General features: G+C 38.0%; 1 protein-coding gene across 2 annotated transcripts in view; it reads right to left on the reverse strand.

Annotated features, from left to right (window-relative positions):
• ATRX (alpha thalassemia/mental retardation syndrome X-linked) overlaps positions 1-5,523 on the reverse strand; it is a 335,048-nt gene extending 329,525 nt beyond the window's left edge. For both annotated transcript variants that reach the window (XM_006873737.1, XM_006873736.1), the window contains exon 1: positions 5,415-5,523. In XM_006873737.1, the coding sequence (XP_006873799.1) occupies positions 5,415-5,430 (16 nt within the window). In that variant the 5' untranslated portion in view covers positions 5,431-5,523. The remainder of the gene's footprint in view (positions 1-5,414) is intronic.
• Between the last annotated feature and the right edge of the window lie 8,267 nt (positions 5,524-13,790).

Raw genomic sequence — 13,790 nt, forward strand, 5'->3', positions numbered from 1 at the left:
ACCATGGCAATGAGACGATATACGATAGAATGAATGTAAAACTAATGTTCTCCCATGTAAACTATCACATAATTCACAATAAAACATTTAAGGGGGGAAAAAAAAAAAACCAACTGATGATCTACTCCGTAAACCTTCACACAATTCACCAAAAAAAGCTTTAAAAAAAAAAAAAAGAAGTTATACAGAATTACAATGGACCAAAATAGAAAAACAATCTTTAAAAAGAAAACAAAGAAGGAAAATGCTTGCTTCCCAATTTTGTAATTTTGAACCATACTAAAAGGCTAAAGTAATCCAAATAGCATGAATTTTTATAATAAGACATATATACCAATGGATGAAAAGTGGTAATTCAGAATTGACCATTCAAATGGCACACTGCTTTAGGCAATTCTACTACATAAGACCAATTTTTTAAATTGTTAAAGTACAAAGATGACAGTTTGAGGACTACGGTGAACCTGACCCAAGCCATGGTATTTTCAAATGTCTTACATGCATGTGAAAATTAGAAAATGAATAAGGAAGACTGTAGAAGGAACGATGCACTTGAATTATGGTGCTGGTGAAAAATACTGAAAGTAGCACAGATTGCTGGAAAAACAAACATATCTGTTTTGGAAAAAGCACAGCCAGAATACTGTCTAGAAGCAAGGATGACGATACTGCATTTCTTGTACTTTGGACAAGTCGTCAGGAAGAACCATTGCTAAACCTTCAAGGAGATGAAGTGACATAGTAACAGCAACAATGGGCTCAAATATAACAACAACTGTGAGGATGGTACAGGACCAGGCAATGTTATATCCTATTGTACATACGGTTGCTATGAGTCAGACTCAACATGACGGCACCTAACAACAATAATTATGGTTATTATCTTTTTTAAAAAAAGGAAAAGGGAAACAACAGGTGTTGGTACACATGTGGAGAAATTAGAAACCTCATGCTTTGCTGGTGGGATTGTAAAATGGTACAGCAGCTGTGGAAAATATCTTGGCAGCTCTTCAAAAAGTTAAACATAGAAAGAAGTACATATAAGCCAGTAATACCACTCCTAGGTACATACCCCAAAGAGTTGAAAACAGGAACACGAACAGATACTTGCTTACACAACAATGTTCACTTATAGAACTACTCACAATAGTAAAATGTGGACAGCGTAAATGCCCATCAACAGATTAATAAATTTTTTAAAACCCAAATATAACAGAATGTTTCTCCACCATACAGAGAATGAACTCTTGATACAAGCTACACCATGAACGAACTCTGAAGACATTACACTGAATGGAATAAGTCAGTTCCAAAGGACAAATGCAGTACAATATTGAAACAGGCGAATGTACAAAGACCATAGTTAGTAGTTACCAGAGGTGGGTGAGAGACGGAAATAGGAGTCATTCTTTAGGGGACACTGAGTTTCTGTTAATTATAATAGTTGTTGTTGTTATGTGCCGTGGAGTTGGTTCTGACTCATAGCGACCCTGCATAGGGTTTCCGAGGCTGTAAATCTTTATGGGAGCACAAAGTCTTATCTTTCTCCCGTGGAGCAGATGGTAGTTTCGAACTGCTGTACCTGAGGTTAACACCCCGATTTGTAACCACTACGCTACCAGAGCTCCTTAATTATAATAGAGTATTTTTAAAAGGATATTGATGATAGGGGTATAACATGATGAACATCATCAGTGTTCCTATACTGTTGTTATTAAGAGCTGTCAAGTAAGTTTCAATTCATAATGAATCTATATAGAGTTTCTGAGGAGCAGCTAATGGGTTTTAACCATCGACATTGTGGTTTGCAGTCCAGTGTTGATCCTACAGTAACACACCAAGAGTCTGCCCCTGTATTGTACATATAAAATCATTTGGAGGATCTCAGGGCAAGATGGCAGACTAGGCAGAAAGGCTGAGCAAACCCTCTGAAGAATGGATATGGAAAACTGGACGAGGCAGAGGCAGAATTTGGTCCTGGAACTCTGAGCTTCAGATGAGGGGATAGAGAAGTAGATCAAGTGTTCACTGAGAGAAAGAGAGATGAGCAGATGCGGCAAGAGAGGAGGTGACTACTTAGTAGTGGAGGAATATGGAACCTGCTGCAGCCATCTTGAACTATTGTGAGAGACTTCAGAAACAAGAAAACATATTTGAGTTGCAGAAACCTACCTATGGCTCCAAGAGACAAAGATGGGAAATCCCCACCCTACCCCTACTAAGCTCCTCTTTCCCTGGTGACCAGAAGCAAGGCAGCCTCCATCAAGGTACAGCCTTAGGGAAGCTCCCATTTTCAAGGTTATCAGAGCCAGGCTGTGACTCCCACTGCAGGGGGAGGAGCTTTCTACAACAACCCCACTGGGACATGCTCTGGCACAAATCTGCAAATTTGGCCCTGGCCAGTCCTGGACTAGCTCTCACTAGAAGATGCAGCAGAACGGACGTACGGGATAGAGAAAATGTGAAACAATTTTTAAATGAAAAGAAAACACTAGTTATCTCAGCATGTACAGCACGACAAACATCTTTCTCAGGCAGCTGTGATGGCAAGATGTTAGTAGGTGGCGGAGAAGCATACTTTATTGTTAAAGAGAAAGCAGTAGCCACATTTTGGTTTTGTTTTTTTCTTCTTTCTTCAGTACTATCTTATTTTTTTTTTCATGGTTCTTTACAGTTTTGTTTGTTTGTTTTCCTTATATCTTCTCAGTGTGTTTTCTCTTCTTTCATCACCGACAAGAGACAGTAACTGCACCCATACAGCCCAATCAGCCATACCCTCTTCAGCTACACCTACTGGGCTAGATGCTATACACTAGATTACCAACAACAAGCATACACAAAACTGTGAAAGAAAAAGATTGCCAACGAAGTACCATATACCCAGCAAAGATGGCCCTGAAATGTGATGACAAAATTAGAACATTTCCTGATAAACAGAAATGAAAGGAATTTGTAATGGCCAGAGTGTTCTTTGGTCTGAGAACCAACAATATAGCAAATAGCAACCTGAAATTATCATGCATGATAACACCATCCAGAGCTCAATCTAGATAAAGATGTATTTAAAGTAAAACAAACCTACAAGACTGAAAATATGAGCCAGAGATATCAATATATAGTGAAGTCAACTACAATGCAAAAAGAAGGAATAGTGTGGATACAGAACTTCCAAATGGCAAGAAAGTCAGGTAGATTGCAAAATAAAATAGAATGCTTAAAGCTGGGAAAAATTAACAAATTACATGGTAACCTCAGAAAAAAAATACACCTATACATCAAAATAACAAAAGAGAAAAATCAGAAAGATTTAGTAAACATTAACAAAACAGAAATGAAAAATAAGAAAATACACAATCAAAATGAACTCAGCATAAAAAAATTATCTGGAACAAAGAATCCAGAAGCACCACAGAAAAATGGCATCAGTTCATGCCTATTGATAACTACACTGATTGTAAATGGATTAAATGTACCAGTCAAGAGGCATAAACAGCACAATGGATAAGAAAACAGAATCCTTCAGTATGTTGACTACAAGAGACATATCAAAAAGCTGGAGACAGCCTAAATGCTCATCAACAGAAGGACAGGTGAACAAACTTTGGTACATACACACAATGGGAACATTGAAGAATAATGGTGAAGCTGTGGAAGACCTCACATAATTGAAACTAGAGGACATTGTGTTGAGTGAAATTAGTCAAACACAAGGGGACAAACATTATGTGACACCAACATTATAAAAAGGTTTTCTTGATAAAAGAAACAATATATGATAGCTACGAAAGAACAAGAAGGGAATATTAATCATGGGCTAGAGGATAGATGCATGCTAACAGGATGAAAGGACAGGCAATATACAAGAGGGAGGTTAGCAGAGGAAAGATGAAGGTGGCAGGAGACACAGGTACAGATACAAAAGTTAAAGTGAAAAGAGTAAATGCTGTTAACTGTTGGTACATGGAGGGGATTGCAACCATGTAGTGAAGTACAGTGTACTGTTTACAGAATGTAAAACTGATGATGTGCTCAGTAAACCTTCACTAAATTCACAATAAAAAATTAAAAAAAAAAAAAAAATCCAGGGAGAGGAAAACGAGAGCATAGACTAGAACAGGAAAAGGCAAAAGGAGATCAGAATGGCAGGGTTCAGGTTAGAACCACAGGATGTAGAGAGTTCTCCAAATTCATACATTTTCAAAATCATATAAGAGCCATGGACAAACCAGATGTGGTCTTTATATACAGTAGACTATTATTCAGTCATATAAAAAAATGAAGTCCTGACACATGCACTTTTGAAGGACACTTCCACTGAATATAGACTTCTAGGTTGAGAATTATTTTCACTGGGGTGTGGCACTACGGGCTAATGCACTGTCCTGCAAAGTTGGTTTGAACCTCAAGGTCGGAGGTCCAAGCTTAGAAGTCACACCTTGGAAACCCTATAAAGGGTTACTATGAGTTGGAACCAGCTCAACAGCACTTAACAACAGTAACAACAACACTTTAAAGGAATCATTTCATTGTTAAGTGGCTTCTGTCATGCCTGTTGTCAAGTGAGCTATCAGTGTTATTGCTGTTCCTTTGAAGGTAATGTCTCTTTTTCTCTCGATACTTTTAAGATTTTACCTTTATCTTTAAGAGTTTGATCATAAAATGCCTAATTGTGGTTTTCTTCTCCAGAAACTGGTCGCTCCTGACAATATGTCCGAAGTATGAGAGACGAAGTTTAGCCATCCTGGCCTCCAAGGAGCACTCTGGCTGCACTTTTTCCAACATAGATCTGTTGGTTCTTTTGGCAGCCCATGGCACTTTCAATATTCTCCTCCAACACCATAACTCAAAAGCATCAATTCTTCTACGGTCTTCCTTATTTACTGTCCAGCTTTCGCATGCATATGAGGCTGAAAATACCATGGCTTCAGTCAGGCATACCTTAGTCACTGGAGAGTCAGAGAAAAAGAGGAAGACCCTCCAGCGAGATGGACTGAAACAGAGGCAGCATCAATGGGCTTAAGTGTGGCAACAACTGTAAGGTTGGCCCAGGATCAAGCAGGGTTTTTTTTCTGTTGTGCATAGGGTCGCTATGAGTTGGTACTGACTCAATGGCACCTAACAACAACAATTGTGGCTTTATATTTACTTTGCCTAGGGTTAACACAACTTCATGAATCCACGGCTTTATGTCTATCACCACTCTTAGAAAATGCTCAGCCAGCATCTTTTCAAATAATAGGTTTTGACCCAGTATATGTTGAATTCCAATTACACATATTAGTAATATTTACACTGTGATTTCTCTATTTTCACTTTTTTGTACATATTACTTGTGTGTGTGTATTCCCCTCATATAGGTAGACAGCTTTGGAAAAAAAAGGTTAAAAGATAAAACAAATTATTTTTTGATTTACCAATGCTTTGGTTCATTGCAGATCTTGGAGGAGAACTTGTTTCCTCAGATTCTTCTGATGAGTGTGCCAGAAAGTCATGAAGCTTCTGAACCAACGTATTCAACTTGCTCTCACTATAAAAAGAAAAATGTAAAGAACTTCCTTAGTAAGATTGCAATGTATTTAATTAAATGTAAAGACTTAACCAAAAAAAAAAAAAAAAAATCTAGGATGTAAACTTCTGAAAGTGTTCATATTAAAAGGAAAAATATTAAAGGAAATGTTAACTTATTTCGCTGAGCAGATGAAAACATGAGTAACATAATCTACCTGTACAAGAATAACAAGATGAACATAATCTACTTAAGATCAAAACACAAAATAAGGAAAACATTGATGGCACTCATTTTTCTAAATGGTTTATCTGATGTTTTTATACACATAATAATGTACATGAAATATTTTTAATGTGTGAAAAATACTAATCTTAACCTAATTCTTAAGAAACAATATATGAGACAATTGTAATAGTATATACAAAAACAAACAAACAGAAATTGTAGTGGGAGAAAAAGGCAATAGGGTACTCATATTTGAATCATATCAATACTTACTAAAAAATCAATAGATTACTTTATAAAATATATATATCCATCAGCATTGAACACTTTAGTGTGGCAGTGTGGGTTAATGCAATAGACTGCAAAGTCAGTTTGAACTACAAGGTTGGTGGGGTTCAAGCTCCTTGGAAACCCTATACAGGGTCGCTATGGGTCGGACTGACTTGATGGCACTTAACAACAACTCATACATGGAGTCCTGGTATGACGCTATAGGATAAGCACTGGCCTGCAAGGTCAATATGAACCGCAAGGTGGCAGTTCAAACCCACCAGTCACTCCTCAGAAACCCTATACAGGGTCACTATAAGTCAGAACCGACATGATGGCATTAAACAACAACAGACTCATACATAGCCTATAAGTAAAACGGTCAGAGACAACAAAATATATAAATATTAAAGAAACATTTAAACTCATACCTTGAAAAATGAGGCTAAGATATTTGCATTGTATCATTTTGAAAATAAAACCTAAGTTATCAAATATATAAGTATTTACTTAGCATTAATTCTGGGATAGGTTTCAACAATGTGTGTTACTCTATCTTCTGCTTTAAACAAAATCTTGTCAAACAGAGAAAAAGATAAACATCCAAAGAAATATTGATACCATAATTATTATGGTATAAGCTGGTAAATTATATAACAGATGTATTTATAATTCAATGAAATTAAAAAGTCAAAAAACAAAAAGAAAATTTCTCTTCATTCCTAACAGTAGAAATATTTTATAAACTTCAAAGTAAGAGGGACAGAGAACTAGAGGGGAGAGTGAAGTGTCCAGCTGATAAGAAGAGAAGGCATATGCACAAGAATACCCACATTTGCAGATAATACCCACTTGACCTGGCTTCAATGACTGGATGATCAGAGCTCAACTAGAAGAAGAAAGAAGAGGTAAAAAAGAGTAATCTGATACAATTTGATGAACTTGACCTACACCTATGGATGCAGTAGCTCAAAAGAGGGAACAAATCTTTACAGCAAGGATCATTTACACCCCGTCCACTCACAGAGGAGACAGGGATGGGCAACTTGGACATTGGCTACCCAAAATGGGGGAGCTACAAAAGCAAGAAGTGACTGGCTTACAAACTTTCAAGAGGGAACCGAGATCCAGAGGGAATGGAGTAAGGTAGAATCTCCACTGAATAGTATCCAATCTGTCTAGACTGGGCTGATGAAATGAAATGCAGATAGGTCTCCTGTGATACAATAGTGAATTGTTATGAGAACTGACTGTGAGGGTTGGAAGTGAAAAGGAAGACATTTTGTAGCAAGGAGGGAAGTGATTAACTTTGCAGTCTAGGAGCAGAGGTCCCTGGGACCATCAAGGGAGAAGAGCGGAGAGTGGGACCCTACCCAGAGAAGCAGTGATATCTGAGATGGAGGCAGAGACAATGACGTGGAGAGATGGAACAGCTGGGGACTTTAGACACAGAGAGGGAGAGGGAGGGACTGATGACCAGGGGGGCATGCTTGTAGAGTATACCCTTTGGTTGGTTGATGATGCATGGAGGGGATTGTAACCATGGCAATGAAACGATATACGATAGTATGAATGTAAAATTAATGTTCTCCCATGTAAACGATCACATAATTCACAATAAAGCATTTTTTTAAAAAATGTAAGAGGGAGCATCGAGGGAGGGAGGGGCTTCATGGTGGAGGATAGGGTAGTGGTGCAGTAAAGAATTCTGTCAGCAATACCACAGAATACCAGGCAAAGTGGGCTCAGGGGAGAGCTCCAAAACTCTGAACCACGTATACAGAAATATTTTAAGTTTGAAGGCATATAGCTAGCGGAACTTGTAGCAGAAGTAAGAAGGCTTATAGCTAGTGGAACTTTTAGCAGAAGTAAGAAATCTCGTACTTTATAATCTGCCGGGGTCAGCAGCCAGGAGCCAACAATTTGGGTGAGACCAAGCGGGGAAGCAAGCAGACCCAGAATGGAATAACACAAGCGGGAACCTTAGAGCAAAGGTGGACAATATTCTCTGTTTGGTTAGGTTTTATTCTGTTTGGGTTTTTTTTGTTTTTGTTTTTTATTGTATCTGTTCATTGGACTCTAGCTGTCTACAAACCTCCATTCTAGAGACTCGGGGTGATGCCTGAGGGCACCCCCACCCACACCACTGGAGGGTACTTCTACCATGTAAGTGCAGAGTTTCCCTCAGCATTTAAAGAGGCAGTCACAGGTTAAAAAGAGCAGCACAAAATTACCACTGCCAGCCCTGAACTGTTTATTAATAGGGAAATGGCAAGAATACAAGTTGTGAAGAGAGAGAGAGTTTAATAACAAAACATGCTGAAAATTAATTCCTAAGGTACAGCATAGCAACCAACAATGGTATCTTGAAATTTATCAGACAGCCTTGAAGGCAGGAAGCTGAAAAAGGATATTAAACTCATACTCATATTAGGCTACAGATTTTTTTTTTTCCTTTTCTCTCTCCTTTCCCTTTTCTGCGATTATAGATTACACTATCCGATCTGGTTTGGTTTTTCTTTCCTTAACACCAGGAAGGAGGACAACACCTGCAAAAGTTACTCTGAGTTAATCAATAAGAAGAGTGAAAAGGGGAGCCCACCTCCTGATAACATCCACCTGGCACAATCAGAAAGCAAAAAAATACCAAAACACACACTCAAGTAGTAAGACCACAGCTAGCCACTACATATGTCTAAGAAGCACAAACAGATGACCATATCAGCACATGTCCAGAAACAAGATAAAATATCTGAGACAAATGATGTACAGGTAGACCTGGACACCATTCTGGAAGGAAGTAGGCCTGGGAAATGCCTGAGAAGGAATTCAGAAAAATGATCAAAAAATGTTTCAAAACGCTCTGCAATGCAATTGAGAATATTAAGGAAGATATCAGGAAAGTGCTACAGGAACAGTCAAATAAGACAGACACAGCATTGGAAACAAATAAAAACCTACAGAAAGAGGTCTAAACCATTAATAATAGAATATCAGACATAAAAACTACACTAAAAGGGCACAGAGGTAGAATAGGAGAAATGGAAGGCAGAACTAGTGAGCTGAAAGACAAATCTCTCAATATTACTAAGATAGAAGAGCAAGCAGGAAAAAGGATTTAAAAATCTGAAGAAGGTCTAAGATACATGTTGGACAACATGAAGAGAAATAACTTAAGAATTAATGGCATTCTGGAACAGGAAGATTCAGAAGTCCACTGAGGGGACAGTTGAATAGCTGCTAGAAGATAATTTCTCTAAAATCCTGAAAAGTGAATAGATAAGCATTCAATAAGCTCAACGAACCCCAAGAAGGATAGACCCCCAAAAGAAACTCACCAAGACATATCATAATCAAGCTCTCCAAAATTAAAGAAAGCATCTAGGAAGAAGAGAAGCGATTACAAACAAAGGCAAGCAATTCAGATTAAGCTCAGATCTCTCAGCAGAAACCATGCAGGCAAGAAGGCAATGGGGAGACATATATAAAATCCTGATGGAAAAAAACTGCCAACCAAGAATCCTTTATCCAGCAAAGCAATCAATCAAATATGAAAGTGTAATCAAAACATTTCAGGATAAACAGAAGCGAAGGGATTTTGCCAACCCTGCATTACAAAACATCCTTAAGGGAATTCTATGGGCTGAGAATCAACAAGAATAGGCAACAACCAGAGACTGACATATGTGGGAGCACCTCCCAGAATTAAATCGACAGATGGAAGAGTCTAGAATACAACAAAAGTATCAGAACAAACTCAGAGAATCTAGGAGGTCAGTCTATGATTAAAACAATTACAGTGTGAAAGAAGGTAAACACGTTGGAACAGAGATCCAGAGGGTGAGAAGGTCAGGTAGAGTACAGGATAAAATAGACTGCACTAAAAGCAGGGAAAAGTTAATGGACTATAAGGTAACCTCCAAGAAAATTAATACCTCATAATATACCAAGAAAATGAAAATGTAAGAAGAACATGGAAATATTAAAACTGTGAGGAAACTCACAAGAAAGAACACAAAAAGCATGAAATCAGTAAAGGAAGACAAACAGGAATCAAAAGAGACCTATAAAAATGGAAGGATGTACCATGCTGCCGAAAGCAATTTACACAAATATTGCAATCACAAAACAGATTCCAACGACATTCTTCAAAGAGATGAAAACCCTGTAGAGGGCTGCTATGAGTCTGAACCAACTCCACCGCATATAACAACAACAACAACAACAAAAGAAAATTAACACTTCACTATATACTAAGAAAATGAAAATCCAAGAACATGGAAACATTAAAAATATGAGGAAACTCACAAGAAAGAATACAAAAACCATGACCTCAGCAAAGGAAGACACGCAGAACAAAGAAAGCAGCAAAACCACACACACAAAAAAAAAAAACAAGAATAATAGCAGCAATTAATCCATACTTAGCGATAATTACACTGAATGTAAATAGAGTAAATGTACCAGTTAAGAGACAGGGTGTCTGAATGGATAAGAAAAGAAGATCAAAAGGATATATCAGAATACTATAAATAGTTGTACTCCAACAAATTTGAAAACTTATAACAGATGGATACAGTTTTAGAAAAACACGGCCTACTGAAACTTGCACAGAGTGAAGTAGAAAACCTGAACAGATCCATAACAAAAGAAGAAATTGATCAGATTATCAGAAAACTCCCAACCAAAAGAACTGCAAGCCCAGATGGCTTAACTGGTGAGTTCTACCAAACATCCAGGGAAGAGCTGTCACAAATTCTACTCAAATTCTTCCAGAATATAGAAGAGGATGGAAGACTTTCTAATACATTTTATGAAACAAGCATAACCCTCATACCAAACCCAGGGAAGGACATCACTAAGAAAGAAAACAATAGAACAATATCCCTCATGAACATAGATGCAAAAATTCTCAACAAAATGCTAATCAACAGAATCCAGCAGCACATCAAAAAAAAAATCATGATCAAGTGGGATTCATATCAGGGATGCAAGGATGGTTCAACATTAAAAAAAACAATCAAGTAATCCACCATATAAATAACATAAAGAAAAGAATCACCTGATCATATTGATTGATGCAGAAAAGGCATTTGACAAAATCCAACATCCATTCTTGACAAAAACCCTCAACAAAGTAGAAACTGAAGAGAAATTGCTCAACATAATTAAGAGCATATACACAAAAACAACAGCATGTATTACTCTCAATGGAGAGAAACTGAAAGCCTTCCCTCTGCAAACAGGAACAAGACCCTCTGACACCACGCCTATTCAATATTGTGCTACAAGTCTTAGCAAGAACTATACGGCAGGACAGGGAAATTAAAGGCATCCAAATTGGCAGAGAGGAAGTAAAACTCTATTTGCAGATGATATTATCCTATACAAAGAAAACCCCAAAGACTCAGCAAAAAAGCTTTGGAAGATTCAGCAAAGTGGCAGGATAAGAAATCAACATACAAGAATCAGTTTGGGGGGAAAAAAAAAAAAATCAGTTGGATTCCTCAATACCAAAAACGACAGTGCTGGAAAGGACATTAAGAAAGCAGTACCATTTATAATAGTTGCCCAAAGGATGAAATATCTAGGAATAAATGTAACCAGAGAAACAAAGGACCTATACAAAGAAAACTGCAAAACACTACTACAAGAAAGCAAAAGAGACCTACAAAAATAGAAGAATGTCTTTGGTTACGAACTGTGATGCTAACCTCAAGGTCAGCAGTTGGAAACTACCAGTCGTTCCACGGGAGAAATATGAAGCTTTCTGCTTTCTTTTTACAGCCTCGGTAACCCTGTGCAGGGTCGCTATGAGTCAGAACTAACTCCACGGTACTTAACAACAATATCGATGCTCCTGGATAGCAAGACTTAACATTGTGAAAATGTCAATATTGTCTAAAGCAATTTACACATATATTGCAATCCCAATCCAGATTCTAACGCCATTCTTCAAAGATACGGAAAAAACTATTACAAACTTTATATGGAAAGGAACTAGACCCAGGATAACCAAAGCAGTGCTTAAGAAGAAGATCCTTTCACTCCCTAATTTCAAAATTTATTACACGGTACCCAAAACGGAAGGGGGTTACAAAGGCAAGAAGTGACTGGCTTACAAACTTTCAAGAAGGAGCCTAGATCCAGATGGCATAGAGGAAGGTAGATTCTCCACATAGTAGTATCCAATCTGTCTAGACTGGACCGATGAAAGGAGATGTGGATAGCATCTGATGAAAGGAGATGTGAATAGGATGTGAGGGTTGGAAATGTAAAGATGGATGTTTTGTAGCAAAAGGAGGGGACTCGTTGACTTTGCAGTCCAGAAGCGGAGGGCACTGGGACCTTGAAGGGTGAAGAGGGGAGTGCAGGGCCCAACCCACAGAAATAAGTAACTCAGAAAGATGGAGTGGCTGAGAACTCTAGACCCAGAGAGGGACAGGGACTGTGTGCTGGCAACCAGGGGGCAGGCGTGCGGGGCATACCATTTGGTTGGTTGATGATGTATGGAGGGATAGTAACTATGGCAATATAATGATACCTGATGGAATTAATGTAAGTATAATGTTCTCCCTTGTAAACTATCACATAATTCACATTAAAACATTTTTAAAAATTTTTACTACATGGCTACAGTGATCAAAATAGCTTGGTACTGGTACAATGAAAGATACATTGATCAATGGAACACAATCGAGAACCCAGAAATTAACCTGCCCACATACAGTCAACTGATTTTTGACAAACTGGGAGGTGATAATCACTTCAACAGATGGTGCTGGCAGAACTGGAAAACGATATGCAAAAGACTGAAACAATACCTTTACCTCATGCCTTATACAAAAACCAACTAACAGGAATTAAAGACCTAAATTTAAATCCAAGAATTATGAAAGTCATCATCAAAAAAAAACTGGACAAATTTAAGGGCTCTAGTAGCGTAGTGGTTACGAATCGGGCTGCGAACCTTAAGGTCAGCGGTTCGAAACTACCAGCTGCTCCGCGGGAGAAAGATGAGGCTTTCTACTCCCGTAAAGATTTACACCCTCGGAAACCCTATACAGGGTCGCTCGCTATGGGTCGGAACCGACTCGATGGCACATAACAACAACAACAATCCATGGCGCACACAGACTACCAAACACTGCGAAAATTACACTAACAAAAGAACAAAAAATAGATGATTGAGATATTCTAAAAATCAGAAACTTATATGCCTCAAAGAATGTCACCAAGAGTAAAAAAGTGCCCACAGAATTGGAAAAAAGGAATGCTCATGATCACTAGCCATTAGAGAGATGCAAATAAAAACACCAATGAGATGTCATCTCACACCAGCAATAACAGCAAAGATCAAAAAGTAGAGGAAAATAAATGCTGGCAAGGATGTGGAGAGACTGGGACACTCCTATATTGTTGGTAGTATTGCAAAATGAACCAAACACTCTGGAAAGCAATATGGTGCTTCTCCAGAAGGTTGGAAATAGTAATACCTTATGATCCAGCAATTCCTGTACTTGGTATTTATGCATGAGAAATACGAGCCATAACATGAGTAGATATATGCACATCAATGTTCATAATAGCACTATTTACAATAGCAAACAGATGGAGACAGCCTAAGTGCCCATCCATGGAAGAATGTATAAACAAGCTTTGGTACAGACACACAATGGAATATTATGCCACCTTGAAGAATAACAAGGAAGCTGCAAGCCACCACATAACATGGATGAGCGAAGACATTATGCTGAGTGAAATTAGTCAGTCACAATAGGAGAAA

The sequence above is a fragment of the Chrysochloris asiatica genome, unplaced genomic scaffold (assembly GCF_000296735.1).
Source record: "Chrysochloris asiatica unplaced genomic scaffold, ChrAsi1.0 scaffold00252, whole genome shotgun sequence".
NCBI lineage: Eukaryota > Metazoa > Chordata > Mammalia > Afrosoricida > Chrysochloridae > Chrysochloris > Chrysochloris asiatica.